At 42.2% G+C, this 15,617-nt stretch overlaps 1 protein-coding gene across 1 annotated transcript; it reads right to left on the reverse strand.

Annotated features, from left to right (window-relative positions):
- Positions 1 to 4,007: 4,007 nt before the first annotated feature.
- LOC127198745 (zinc finger protein 883-like) lies at positions 4,008 to 12,091 on the reverse strand. Its single transcript, XM_051156789.1, has 4 exons — positions 11,656 to 12,091; positions 10,322 to 10,410; positions 9,186 to 9,344; positions 4,008 to 6,022 (listed from the first exon to the last, which is right to left on the reverse strand). Exons 1-4 carry the CDS (start codon positions 11,678 to 11,680, stop codon positions 4,286 to 4,288), a joined length of 2,010 nt encoding a protein of 669 aa, XP_051012746.1. The 5' UTR covers positions 11,681 to 12,091; the 3' UTR covers positions 4,008 to 4,285.
- Between the last annotated feature and the right edge of the window lie 3,526 nt (positions 12,092 to 15,617).

Here is a 15,617-nt window from a genome sequence, read left to right on the forward strand (position 1 = left end):
TTAGGTTTCATCTTCTCACGGTGTCCTTGGTTTCTTGGATGTTTTGTGTCAGGAATTTTTTAGGTTTAACATTATCTCTGATGGTTCCATCAAATTCTGCAATTCTATTTTCTACACCTGAGAATCTTTCCTCTAGCTCTTGTATTCTGTTGATGATGCTTATCGCTGCAGTTCCTGCTTTCTTCTCTAGGTTCTCTCTTGCCAGGATTTCCTCAGTTTGTGCTTTTATCAGTTTTCATTTTAATCTTCAGATCTTAAACTGTCTTATTGATTTTCTTCACCCGATTGTTTTTATTTTCCTGAATTTCTTCCAGTGATTTCTTCATTTCCTCTCTATAGGCCTCTGCCATAGCCTCTCTAAAGTCCTCAATCTATTTGACTGTATCTTTGTGTATTTGTTTATGGATTTTATTCACATCCTCAATTATCATCTACATAAGGAAACACTTGAGTTTTCTTGTATTTCAGTTGTGTTAGAGTTTCCAGAGATGACTGCCTTGGGATAACTGGGTTCTGGAGCTGCCATATTATTTTTGCTTTTGTTGTGTTTTTACACTGGCCATTAGCCATCTTGCTGTCTTTGACATTGGGTGGTAGTTTCTGGTGTTCTTCACTTGGCCATTGAGAGCAGCTCATAAGTGACTATAGGTTGAGATTCCTCTCCTGGGGTGATCAGGGAACTCTTTAGGTGGATCAGGTGGGTGACCTGAGGTCAGATCAACCTGTGTTCCACAATATGGTGTCTCCTCTCAGCAGGGAGACTCAAACACTGGTGTTTTGTAGCCCACAGCTCCAACTGAGACACAGAGTTCAGGTGCTGCATGCTGCTACTAGGCATGTTGCTAGACCTTGGAGCCCGTGTCCACGCCTGCATGGACCCAGGAACTTTCCATGGATTGGCCCAGTGACCTGAGGGCAGATCCACTTGTGTTCCAGACTGTGGGGGTCTCCTCTGGGCTAGAAGATCCAGACACTGGCATTCTGTAGCCCACATTTCAGTCTGAGACACAGAGCTCAGGTATTACGTGCCAACTGCCGGGCATGTGGCTAGACCTTGGAGCCCATACCTATACCTGTGTGGACTGAGGGGCTTTCTGTGGTTTGGCTGGGTGACCTGAGATCTGATCCACTTGTGTTCCAAACCATGAGGTCTTCTCTGGGCTAGAAAACCCAGACACTGATGTTTTGTAGTTACCAGTTCAGTCTGATACAGAGTGCAGGCGAGTGGCTAGACTTTGGAGACTGAGCACACACTTGAAGGAACCCAGGTAATTTTCTGTGGATTAGCCGGGTGACCAAAGGCTGGACTCACCCGTGCTCCACAGTGTGGACCCCTGTCACCTGGGAGTCACCAGCACTGGTATTTTGTAGCTCACAGTCTGGTCCTTAGGTTGCTGTGCAGTCACTACTGTCCTGCTGATCACACATGGTGTGTGGTCAGTATTGCCATCTTTGCCTTCTCTTTGAGTTTTCGTCATTGATTCCATTTCCAATTTCAGTGCTTGAACTATTTTATTCATATCCTTTAACTATATATTTTTTTAATTTCTTTAGAGGATTTACTCATTTCCTCTTCAAGGATCTCTATCACAGACTATTTTAAGGTCTTTTTCTTGTGCTCAGCTATGGTACAATAGTCCATGCCTACTATAATGGGGTTGTAGGGCTCTAGTGCACACACACTGTCCTGTTACTGTGTTTTTACACTGATGTCTAGGCATGGGTTTGGGAAGATTATAATTCTAGGTACTGATATCTGGTCTTGTCTTTGTTGGGTTGGTCTCTTGTTCCTTGTGTTGCCTGGTAGTTAATCCTTCTGGTATCCTAAGAGGTGTCAGAACAGGGGTTCCAGATAAAATTTATTTCTAGGTATTGGGAGCTGACACTTAGAAGTGGGGATTGGCTAGGAAGGGGGAGTAAAAGGGTTCATAGCAGAGAGGGAAGTAGAGTGTTCTACCAGAATCTGCTTAGTTGTGAATGAGGAAAGGCAGTAGTAGGGGTCTGCTACAGAGCTGGAGATGAGGCTGGGGAATTGTATTTGGAGGAATAGAGGAAAAGGTGACTATCTTCAGGTAGCCTACCTGCTTCCCTCCCTAGAGTGGCCTGCAGGCTCCCAGGGCACGCTTGCTGGAATTGGGGATTGGAATAAAGCAAGGAGTGGAGAAAAGGAAGAAAGGAAAATCTAGGTGACTGGCTGGAAATGGAAGAAAGACAAGCCATAGCAAACGTTCTGCTGCAGAGCTGGGAAGGACTGGAGGATTGGGTTTGGAGGAGCAGAAGAAAAGGTGAAGGTCTACAGTTAGTCTACCTGCTTCCCTGTCCAGGGTAACCTGGGAGTTCATGTCTTGTTTTCACATTTACTTATTTTGTGTATATGTGTGCTCATATATGTTGTAAATGTGGAAGCCAGAAGATAACCTGTAAGAGTCAGTTCTTTCCTTCTAACATTTGTGTTTTGGGGATCAAATTCAGGTTGTCAGGCTTGGTGGCAAGTGCCTTTAATAAGTGAGCCAACTTCTCAGTCTGTGTTTGTCTTTTGATAGATGAATTTAATCATCACATTTGAAGCACCATTTTACAAAAGAATTATGCACTGTGATTTTGATTTACATCTATAATACAATGTTTACTCAACATATACAATAATCAGGGTCACATATCACATAACAGAATAAGAAAATCACCATAGAAAACAAAAGGCACTAAAAATTAATATTTTTCATGATACTCTCAACAAACTGGATGTAGAGATTATAGCACCTTAATTTATCAGTGACTTTATATGTATGACAAGCCAGTGAATACCATCATTATCAATGAACTCTGAACAAAATCCAGAGCTTTTCCCTTAAGATCAAGAACAACAATATCCCTACTTGGAATTTATATTCATCATAAAACTGAACGTTTGAGCCAATGAAGAGAAATAAAAAGGCATCTAAACAAAAAGACAAAATTGTTTGTATATGCTGTCACTCTGAATAGAAGAAAAATTGGTAGCATGGATGAAACTAGAAGACATTTTGTTATGTGAAAATAAGCCAGACACAAAAATTTAAAATAATGCATTATCATATTTAAATATGCATGTAGCTGGGCATGGCAGTGTACACATATAATCTCAGCACTTTGGAGGCAGAGGGTCTCTGTGAGTTCAAGGTCAGGGTGGTCTACACAGTGAGTTCCAGAGCTAAACAGTGGGACTTTCTTTAAAAGAGGGAAGGGATATGATCACATGGGAGGAAAACACTGTAATTGTGGATACCAAAAGCTAAGAGTTACTGTTTATGGGTTACCGTTAAAGATTATAAGCTTTCAGTTACAAAATGAGCAACTTAGGAGTGCAGTTAGTAAATACAGTTAATAATGTGCTTTACCTGAATTGTCTAAGATAGTAAAAAGCTTTCCCAGGACTCAGGGAGGCAGATACAGGTGGATCTCTGTGAGTTCGAGGCCAGTCTGGTCTACAAAGCAAGTCCAGGACATCCAAGGACACACAGAGAAACCACATCCTGAAAAACTAAACACCAAAAACAAAAGCAAAAAAGCAAAGTCCTTCATAATACCAAAACCAAATTACTATATTACATTTTAATAAACCTAATAATTGTTTCATGGTGTATACATATGTTCTATAGAATCTTGTACATCTTAAATATATTTTAAGACTGGAAAGTCATTAAGTGCAAATATTAAAAACATCTAAAATACTGAAAATGCAAAAATTGTCAAAACACGTTTATAAAAGTCAAGAAAGCCACATTTCAGTTAGTATACAAGATCTTAAGACATAGAAATAATCCCCATGTTCTATACACAAATTTCCCAAATGTGAATCACTTCATGTTTATTGAATGTTGGTGACTAATGTAATTAACTACTTTCCAACATTTCATACTTTCACAAAGTCCTCCACTGTGATACTGTAGGTAATCATCAAAGCACGGAGCAGAAATACAACGTTCCACATTGTATGCCAACAGAGTTTCTCTCACATACCTATAAAAAGCCCTAGTAACAGTGAAGGCTTTCCAGGGTTCAGCACTGTGAAGCTTCAAAGTGAGTTTATGTGAGCTGGGTTTTGAGCATTCTGATCACTTCCCAGACTCTCTATGCGCATGACACATCTCTGCAACATGAGTTCGTTCATGTTACAACAGAGATATAAGTAACCACTTTATAATGGCTTACACTGATAAGCTTTCTTGCCACTGTGAATTTGAATGCACTGCTAAAGCAATAGAACTTCCTAGAGCAGTGTCTTCATCCCTTCCAACCAACGAACTTATCTCAGGGTTTCCACGTGTTCTGTAAGATGAGGACGACTGAAGGCTACTCCATAACTTCTACATTCATAGGTTTTCTCTCCACTGTGAATTCTTCCATGTTTACTTAGATGTGAGTAAACAGCAAAAGCTTTCCCACACTCCCTACATTCATAGGGCTTCTCTCCAGTGTGCGACCGCATGTGACTGTGAAGGTAGGAGGAGCACGTAAACGCCTTCCCACACTCGTTACACTCAAAGGGCTTCTCTCCAGTGTGAGTTCTCAAATGTGCAATAAGATAGGAGGAAGAAGCAAAGGCCTTTCCACACTGGTCACATTCGTATGGCTTCTCTCCTGTGTGACATCTCGTATGTTCAAGGAGGCCTGAAGATGTAGTGAAGGCTTTCCCACACTCCTTACAATTATAGGGCTTCTCTCCAGTGTGAGTTCGTATATGTTTTGTAAGACCAGAGCGCACAGTGAACGCTTTGCCACATTCCTCACATTTATGGGGTTTCTCTCCTGTGTGAATTCTTACATGTTTACTTAAATGTGAGGAAACAGTGAAGGCTTTCCCACATACCTTACATATGTAAGGCTTCTCTCCGGTGTGAGTTCGTATATGATTATGAAGGTACGAAGAACATGCAAATGCTTTTCCACACACATTGCACTCGAAAGGATTTTCTCCAGTGTGTGTTCGCACATGTTTAGTGAGGCTTGTGCGCTCAGTGAAGGCTCGGCCACACTCCTTACATACATAGGGTTTCTCTCCAGTGTGAGTCCGCATGTGAATGCAAAGATAAGAAGAACACGTAAACGCTTTCCCACACACTTCACACTCAAAGGGCTTCTCTCCAGTGTGTGTTCTCAAGTGTGTAATAAGAGTTGAAGAAGAAGCAAACGCTTTTCCACAGTGATCACACTCAAAGGGCCTCTCTCCCATGTGACTTTTCATATGTTTAATAAGGCCTGAGGTTGAAGTGAAGGCTTTCCCACACTCCTTACATTCGTACGGCTTCTCTCCAGTGTGTGTTGGTAAATGTTTGCTAAGGCCAGAGCGCCCTGTGAAGGCTTTGCCACAGTCCTTACATTTATAGGGCTTTAGTCCAGTGTGGACCCGAAGGTGATCATTAAGACATGAGGAGTTTCTAAAGCATTTTCCACAAACCTTGCATTCAAAGGGCTTCTCTTCAGTGTGAGTCTTTAAGTGCTGAGTTAGTGGGTAACACCTAGAAAAGGCTTTCCCGCATTCCTTACACTGGTAAGGTTTCTCCCCAGTGTGAGTACGCATATGAATGTTAAGGTTGGCAGGATATTTAAAGCTTTTCCCACATTCCTTACACTCATGGGCTTTTTTTCCAGTGTATGGTAGACCATTCCCAGCACGGTTCAGGCCACCACATTGTATCCATTTAAAGTATTTGTCTTCGCTGTGGCTTCTCCCAGGTGCCTGAAGGATTGACTGACTATTAAAGGCTTGCTGAAATTCACTGGATTCAAGAAATTTGGTTTGTATACATTTTGTCTGATAAGCAGCACTTGCAATCATACTCGAGTCTTTTCCTTTGTCTTCCTCTTCCTTTGCAGAAGAGGCTTCCTTAGGCTGAGTACAAAAGATTTGTCCACACTGAACATCTTCATAAATGTCTCCTGAGTTTTGAGTATTTATGCGGGTCAGACTGCATGAAGGGTCTTTGAAGATTTCTCCAGGTGGCTTAAAGTCACAGAACTCCTTTCCATTGTGGCTATTTGACTGTTGATTAAAAAATAAGATATTAAACTTTTTCCAAATGTATTAGTTAGTATGCCTCACTCACCTGGCACAAGAACATGAGGAGGATGGTGGGTATTCCCATTTTAATTACACGTACTTACTCAATGTGAATAAAAAAATCCTATTGCAAGAATCTTATGCCATCTGCTCTAACTCTGAAAGGCTTCTACCTGCCGAGGTTCTGCTTCTGGCCTCAGAGTGTCCAGACACCATCGTACACTAGGCTGGAGGAAAGGAAGCTTAACCAGGCCCGTGCGCTACACAGGAGCTTGGTCCAGCAGTGAGAAACACCCTTCTCTGAGACGGTTTTCAGTGAGACAGCTCTCCTTTACTGGGGGATAAACCTTGGAGAAGAGGGCAGAGGTTTTCGGGGTGCGTGTACATCACTGGCTGGGACTGAGGTGCTGGGAATGCTACATTTGCATGGAGGGGAATTGCAGGTGCGAGCTGGAGCACATCTCGATCTTACTCTTGTTCCAGGCTGGCTCCCCCGGTCACATGACTCATCTGCCCCACAAGCTTCCTGTGCTTTCAGGAAATTGTTTTAAAAGCCCAATGTCTATAACTATAGGTAGGAATAAGTGCTTACAGAAACTCAAATTTCAAACTAGGATTAGAACTATTTCTAGATACTACTCCTGTGGATGTTAGCTACTTCTCTCTAGCATCTCTTTATTTGTAAGCATTTTAATGATATTTACATGAAATATTCAGTCTATTTCAATGAAGAAAATATGAAATATCTCTTATAACTCTTACCAGTTGTATCGCATTTGACATTTTTAACTGAAAAATATCCTGCTGAAACACTGTCCCTCTGGTGTTAAGTTGCATAGCCCATTCTGAAGTTAAATAACAAACAAAAATGTAAGTGCTTCCACAGTAAAATAGAAACATTAACAATTATATATCTCATTTGAATTTGTTCATTTTCATATTAAACAGGTTAAAAATAAAGCTATGTTATATATTAGCAACTTGGCTAGGTCTAAGATTTTACACACTGAGAATACAGGTTCATGTCAAAATAAAAGAGGCCCCAGGGGCTGGAGAGATAGCTTAGCATTAAGAACATTTGCTGTTCTTGTTTAAAAATAAGTAAGTAAAAGACCCAGATTCAGTCCCCAGAATTCACATCAGACAACTCAATCACTGTGAGTCAAGTTCCAGAGGACCAGATACCCTCTTGTGGCAACCACAGGCATCTGCATGCACATGGCATATACTGACTCACACCAGCCCATATGCACACAACAAAAATTAAAACGATAATAAATATTTTTTAAAGAGGTCCTGGATCCAGTAGTAAATACTAATGATGATAATGATAATAACATGAAGCGCAATTACAAAGAGAATAGGCAGTCAAAAATTTAGAAATAATTAACTTTGAAATTTAAATGCCCTGGCTAACAGAGACAGTATTATTAGGGAAAGAAGAAAGATTTGGACAACTGAGCTTGAAACAGTCTAAATAGATGGAAAGTAATAAAATATAGAGGTATGAAGATCTAAAACTTTCAAGTCCAATGGCCTCAGCCTTCTAACTCAAGTTTTCTCTCAGTGGTAATATACCTTAACGGTAGAGCACTTCCTTAGCCTTTGTGCTGACCACGGGATGAGGAGGAGGGTCCCTACCACATTCCAAACAGAATAAACTCCCAAGCAGTTACCTTGGTGAAGTCCTCTCTCGACTACTCTCAACTCTTCGGCCTCCAAACAAGAGCTCAATTTGGATTTGATGAGCTGACATCCTGCACATGAGGACAGATGCATTCATGAAAGCAGATCAAGCAAGAAAGGGTGGATATACCTTTCCATGACATAGAAACTATGGTTCCAATGACAGCAATGAACTGCTGCTAAAGACCCCAATATGTAAGTACACCTTTTATGTTCAAGAGGAACTGACTTATTACCCTTAAAGCCTAAAGTGACAGTTACAAGGATAAGACAAAACACTAACACTGGGCAGTGGGATGGTTCACCGGGTACAAGTGCTTGCCACTAAGCTTGGCCACCTGTTTACATGCCTGGAACATGGTGGGAAGAAAGAACTGGCTCCTCCAAGTTGTCTACTTACTTTTAGATGTACACAGTGATAAACAAAAATTAGTGTAAACAACATTTTTAAGCACTAATATTAATCAAATGCAAAAGAAAGTGAAAGAAAGGAAATTGAGATAGGTTTCCACTGTATGGTCTTAGCTGCCCTTGGCCTAAACTTTGTAAATCAGGCTGGCCTTGAACTCACAGGGACATGCCTGTCTCTACTTCCTGGAGAGGTAGGATGAAGGGCATGTGCCACTAAATCTACAAAATCCTTGTTATCATGAAGAAAAAGGCACACTAGTAGTTCAATATTGCAGTGCGCTAGAATCATGAGGGAAAACAGAGATGATCAGAGCACCAAACAGTATTTCAGACTCAGTTTGTCTAAGATAGTCTGATAATTTCCTTTTAGTACTGCACAGTAGCAATACTGGTGATGTTAGGGTTGTGTTTTAAGACGCAACAGAATAGATTAAAACACAACAGGGCAGAGTATGAGCTCACGCACACTCTTTCTGTCTCTATCTGTCTATCTCTATCTCTCTGTGTCTCTCTCTGTCTCTCTGTCTCTCTCTCCCTCTCCCCCCTCTCTCTTTCCTTCTCTCTCTCTCCCTCTCTCCCTCCTCTCTTCTCTCTCCTCTGTTTTTCGCTTTGTTTTGTTTCTTGAGAAGAGTTTCTCTATGTAGTCCTGGCTATTCTGGAGCTCACTATGTAGACCAGACTGATTCAAATAAGATTCTCCTGCCTCTGCCTTCCTAATACTGAAATTAAAGGCATGCACCACCATGCCCAGCCCTTTGGTATTTTCAACTGTCCTTATAGCTACCATCACTCATCCTAAACACAGAAAATTTATAGGTGTGATGGCTCAGCAGGTAAAGGTGCTTACAGCAAAGCCTGACAACCTAAGTTCTATCCCTGGATCCCCCATGATAGAATGAGAGAGATCACTCCCAAAAGTTGTCGCCTGAACTCCATTTGTGGGCTATGATACACACAAACGTGTGCACGTGCACATACATGCATGTGCACACACATACAACATAAAATAATAAACTGTAATTAGAAACATATACGTATTTTTGTTCTATAAGAGTCTACAGGGAATGAGGGGAACCTCACCTAATGTGGCCAGGTTCTGGAAGTTCTCAAGCATCACCTCTCTGTAAAGGTTCCTTTGTTGTGTGTCCAATAAAGTCCATTCCTCCTCAGTGAAGTCTACAGCCACATCCTCAAAGGTCACTGACTCCTACAACCACACACACTTGGATTTGAACCAACATCTCCATCCAAGGCCACAGGAGACTGAGGATAGGAACTCAATGGCTACAACAGAGTTGGAAGTTCTCCAGCAGCCTATGCCAGGGGTCAGGGAATAGCTCCAGCTACTCTTTATAATCATCTCACCCACTTTTTTTTTCTCACGATAGAGTTTCTCTGTGTAGCCTTGGCTATCCTGGACTCGCTTTGTAGACCAGGCTGGCCTCAAACTCACAGCGATCCGCCTGCCTCTGTCTCCCTGAGTGCTGAGATTAAAGGCGTGCGCCACCACACCTGGCTCCATCTCACTACTATTAATTTTCACTTTCATGTCTTATTTTTAAAGACAGAGTAGAGTTGGCCAGGTTGGCTGGCCCTAAATTCTCTATTTTCCCACTTTTACCTACCCAATGCTGGAATTAAAGGCATGCACCACTGTGCCTGGGCTTCATTCCTATGTCTTTCCCGACACATCTCATTATCTCACCTATAACCAGACCAGATGTTCTTTCTCGTTTATTTCCTTCTATTTAAACACATTAAACCTACTGTATCCACTTGATAAATGCTAAGAAGTGAATAAAGTCTTTCAGAAAGCAAAACATTCACCCCCTCTATCAACTGTCAGAATACAGTAAAATCAGAAATACATAATGATGTCATGAGGACGAAGATTAAGTACAAACTACTGAACTGCTGAAATGACTTTCACAATAATCCTAAACCAATATAAAATGTTACTTTTCTCATTGATATGATAAATATATGACCAGAAGCAACATCAGGGAGAAAAAAATGTGTTCTGGCTTGCAGTTTGAGAGGATGTAGCCATGAAGAAACACAACTAATCACTCAGACCTTGAATGAGGTTTTATTTCCTTCCAGAAGCTCTAGCGGCATAAAGTCGGCCTACATGGAAATGTGTCAGCCTTATGGGTATAACGGCAGGCTACGCTTTACTCACACCTGGTAACTACTTCTCCAGCAGTCAGACACCATCCTTTCCATCTCTGTCTTTTCACTGTGAAAATAGCTTGGGTTCCTAGAAAATAAGCCTAGTAGGAAAAGGAAAAAGAAACCAGATTAGCCATAATTCTGACATTTCCATACATGGCTGTCATCCTGTCCTAAGCTTATCAAAATTCCCGTATAGTCCAACACAAGAAACCAATCTCTCTCTCCCTCTCCCTCTCCCTCTCTCCCTCTCTCCCTCTCTCCCTCTCTCCCTCTCTCCCTCTCTCTCTCTCTCCCTCCCTCTCTCCCTCCCTCCCTCCCTCCTTTCTTCCCTCTACCACTTTCTCTCTCATTTCACATACATACAGGACTACCACACAGTGCCAGAGCAATCAAACTCAAGAAAGGAATGGTGAGCAGCACTGCCCATGAGGACAAGTATATCAGTCTTAGTTTACAGGTAATCAACAGTAAGCCCTAGAAACATGACCTCTTAACTACTGCCCATGGTGGAGGGACTCGTGAAATCAAGTAGCACCCATGACCAAAGTACACATCTCATCAAGCTGGCTTACAAAACAGACAACTTCAGCAACTCTGGCCAACTTCATCAACTGTATTAGTTATTTTTCTCATTGCTGTGATAAAAAAAAATACTCAACAAGAAGCAACTTTGGGGACTGGAGACGGCTGAGTTGTAAAGAGCACTTGTTGCTTTTGCAGAGGACCCATGTTCAGTTCCCAGCACCTACACAGTAGCTCACAACCATCCATAACTCCAGTTCCAGGAAATCTAATGCCCTTTTATGATGTCCAAAGGCACCAAAAGCATGCATGTAGTCCATAGACTACATGCAGGCAAAACATACATGAAAATCAAAAAATAAAAAGCACTTAAGGGAAAGTTTATTATGGCTTATAGTTCAAGAGGGTATAATACTTGAAATATACTGGAACACTCTCTTCCGGAATTTGAAGGACACAACGAGTCAGTTATACTCGTAAGTGGCCCCTGGTGATCTTCCCTCTGTAGGAGAAGGCATGGCAGCAAGAGTGGGAGGCTAGCTGATTATACTGCGTTAGTAGTCAGGAGACAGAGAATGAACAGGAAGTAGGGCTAGGCTATAAGGCCTCAAGGCCCATGCACCACTGAGCTACTTCCTCCAGCAAAGCTCCACTTCCTGAAAGTTCAACAACCTTTCCAAACAACACTACAGGGTACCGAGGGTTCCAATAAGTCACTGAGGTAAAAGCCTCCCTGAATGGGCAGAATGACTAGTCAAGCCCAGAGCACTAACACCTATTCTGTCTGTACAAGGAGCACATGACACATGAGCCAGACTTACCATGGGACAAACTGATGGCTTCCATCCTGTAAGGGCAATGGTGAAATACACTGGAACGCTCTCTTCCAGAAACCGAAGGGCACGTCTGGGCAGTTTATACATATAAGTGGTCAGTAGTGAGCTTTCTTCTCTCTACAGTGTTACTTGCATTCTTGAAGACATGGATGATCATCATCAATTATCTATTAATCATCAAGCATCATAATTAGCTCTTTCTCTTTATGATAGGTGAAAGCCACTAAAAATGGTAACACGTGGGCTGGAGAGATGGCTGAGCAGTTAAGAGCACTTGCTGCTCTCCCAAATCTGAGCTCAGTTTTCAGCACCCATGTGGAGCTGATTACAACCACCTGTAATTCCAGCTCCACTTAATCAGACACCTCTTCTGCCTCTGTAGGTACTTTCATACACAAGGAATGCATTCACACAGACACACACACAAACACACACACAATCATAGACATAATAAATATAAAAACAAACTTAAAGATTAATTATCCTAAGGCTTCAAGGGCTCCCATCATTAGCAACATTTATGTTTTAAAAACTTAGATGGGGGAACTGGGGGGACAGTTCAGTGGTTAGAGTGCTGACTGCTTTTATAGACGAGCTGGGTTTAGTTCCCAGCACCTACATGGTGACTCACAACCAGCCATAACTTTGGTTACCCTCTTTGGTCTTCTATAAACACCTGGCACACATATGGTACATACACATGCAGGCAAAGCATTCATACTCATAAAATAAAGAAACAAAAATTTTTTAAAGCATCCAGATTCATTCAGGACCAGTGAGATGACTCAGCAGGTCAAAGTGCTTGCTGGTAGGCACAGAAGCCTGAGTACAATCTCTGACCCATAAGGTAGAAGGAGAAAATCAACTCTTGAAAGTTGTCCTCTGACCTCCACACTCATGCCGTGGCATAACACATACTAAATAAATAAATGTAAAAACAGGTTCATTTTTTAAAAATGAACAAGACCTAGAAAAAATATGCACTTATTCGAATTATCTACTTAGAGATGTACTAAAGCTTTAGGCACTTTGACTTACATTCTGATGTGGTAGATGGCACTCCTCAGTGGGAGCACCACGGAAAGACTCTGTAAATTAACGCCTGGCTTACTTTTGCTCTAGATTAAAACTAGAACATCACATTGTGCTCTTTGTTTATTTTGTTAGTTGAACCAAGTCTCTCACAGCCCAGGCTGGTTTCCTACTCAATATAAGCTGAGAATGACCCTGAATCCCTGACCATCCCGCCAGGGTTTCCTAGGCACTGGAATGATATGTACCTATCACTACCGTGGCCAGCTTCACCGTGGCCAGCTTCAGTAAAGTTTTACCAAGAAAGTCTGACTAGGGGGCTGCCAAGATGGCTCAGTGAGTAAAATGTTTGCTGCACAGCCTGGCAATCTGAACTTGATTCCTAAAATCCACATAAGGGTAGAAGGAGAAAACCAAGTACAAATTTGTTTTCTGTCTTCTTCGTGCTAACCATGGCACACGCACGCATGCACAAACACACACACACACACACCAGAAACAATAACAATTCATAGTTATATTGATTTTAAAAAGACATTTAGGAGCTGGGGAAATGGTTCAACAATTAAGACATGTATTGCTCTTATAAAAAGGACCCAAGTTTAATTCCCAGAACCCACATCAGGAGGAACACAACCACCTGTAACTCCAGTTCCAGGATATTCAACACTCTCTTCTCAGGACCTGCACTCACATGCACAAACCCCCATGAAGACAAATATACACATACATAATTAAAAGTAAAAAAAAAATCTGAAAGTCAGACTATATCTGAGGCACTAACAAAGTCAAATACAGTCCCTGTCTATAAACACTGAGATGCATCTTCTGAGCTCTGTTTCTGCTCTTAACAGAGGGTAGAAACCACAGCATAAGGTATGCTGGCTAGTTTTCTGTCAACTTGGTACAAGCTAGAGTCACCTTAGAAGAGGTAATCTCAATTAAGAAAATGCCTCTGTAAGACGGGGCTGTAGGTGGGGGGTGGGGCCACAGGGGCAGGCAGATCTCTGTAGTTCGAGACCAGCCTGATCCACAAAGTGAGTCCAGGACAGCCAAGTCTACAACAGTCTCAAAATAAAATAAGTGTGTCAAAAGGCTAGAGAGACAGTTCAGGCAGTATGAGGACCTAAGTGTTATCTCTAGTACCGATGTAAAAATTGCCAGGCATAGTGTTATGTAGTTGAAATCATGAACTAGGAAGTCAGAGACAGGAGGATCCCTGGGAATCCTTGGCCAGACAGTCTAGCCTAATCATTAACCTCCAGACAAAGAGAGACCCTGTTTCAGAAGATGGATGGCATTCCTAAATATGACACATGAGATTGTTCTCTGGCCTTCACATGTACACACACACACACACACACACACACACACACACACACACGGATCCATCCACAAAGAAATATGTACATATACACATGTCCATTAAAAAAAAGAAATGTGCCAAATCAGTGCTCATACAAGATGTTATTAATGTCATGCCATACCTGTAGTCCTAGAGAAAGACAGGTGAAATAATAATGTCTTCTTCAAACATTAGCTGGCAAAATTATTGAGGTACTTCAGCTTTGATCTGAAACAAAGAGTGAACATGTGGGTACTAGGAATCAAACCCAGGTCCTCTGGAAGAGCGCCAGTGTGTACTTTGAGTCATTGAGTCATTGTTTGTTTGTTTGTTTGGGGGTTTTTTGGGGGTTTTGAGGGAGGTTGGTTTGGTTGGTTGGTTGGTTGGTTTTTCGAGACAGGGTTTTTCTGTGTAGCCTTGGCTGTCCTGGACTCATTTTGTAGACCAGGCTGGCCTCGAACTCACAATGATCTGCCTTCCTCTGCCTCCCGAGTGCTGGGATTAAAGGCGTGCATCACCACACCCGGCTTTATCAAGTCAATTTGTAAAAGACAAAAACTGATTTATAACGCCAGATGCCAAGGCAAGAAAGGACAGTGAGTTCAAGGCCAGCATGGAAAAAAAGAAAACAGAAAAACTCCATCTTCCATACAGTAAAACAAAACAAAACAAAAAAAAAACACCACAATTCATTATCTGAGACAGGATTTCTCTTGTAATCCTTTGTAGTCCTGGCTGTTTTGGACTTGCTCTGTAGACCTGGCTGGCCTCGAACTTACAGAATTCTGCCTGCCCCTGCCTCCCAAGTGCTGGGATTACAGGCGTGCACCACCACGCTGGGCCCAAGAGCCAATTTATTCTTATTTGTTATTATGCTGAGCATGTATTTGGAATATTTTAGGGCAATACCTACTGTGACTATTATGAAATTCAGGTAAGTACACAGTTAAGAGTGAAGCATACCAACTTCTCCATTTTAATTCTTTAAGACTATACAGACAGGTTTAAATTAGATAGGAGAAGGAGATCCAAGATGGCAGCACTGATCACACACTACTCCTGATTAGCAGGACAAGCAGCACAGTGACCTAAAGACCAAACTGAGATCTACAAAACACCAGTGCTGCTGCTTCCCAGGTAAGAGGGATCCACACTGTGTGGAGCATGGGTGAGTCCAGCCCCTGGCCACACAGCTAACCCACAGAAAAATCCAGGGGACAGATCACATTAGCCACCATCTTAAGAAGGACTGTGGGATATCCGTGCAGCTCTCACCGCCCGTCTACTGCTTGCAGGATCCAGGTCAGGGAGCGGACAGGCAGAACTAAGTGCCAGCACTGGCCACAATCCACATTAGCTGCCTCCCAAGAAAGAGTGTGGGACACCAAAGCACCTTGGGGCTCTGATCTCTCAGACCCCCTAGCTGCTTGCCGTCCAGGCTGAGCAGAGATTTAAACGGGCCACAATCCACATTAGCTGCCATCCTGTGAGCAACTTCAGGCCTGGGTCTACATCCACCGGCCCGCCTGAAGCACACTGCTCTGATACAGCTAGGGCACAGAGCTGACAG

Source organism: Acomys russatus, chromosome 14, assembly GCF_903995435.1.
Source record: "Acomys russatus chromosome 14, mAcoRus1.1, whole genome shotgun sequence".
Classification (NCBI taxonomy): domain Eukaryota; kingdom Metazoa; phylum Chordata; class Mammalia; order Rodentia; family Muridae; genus Acomys; species Acomys russatus.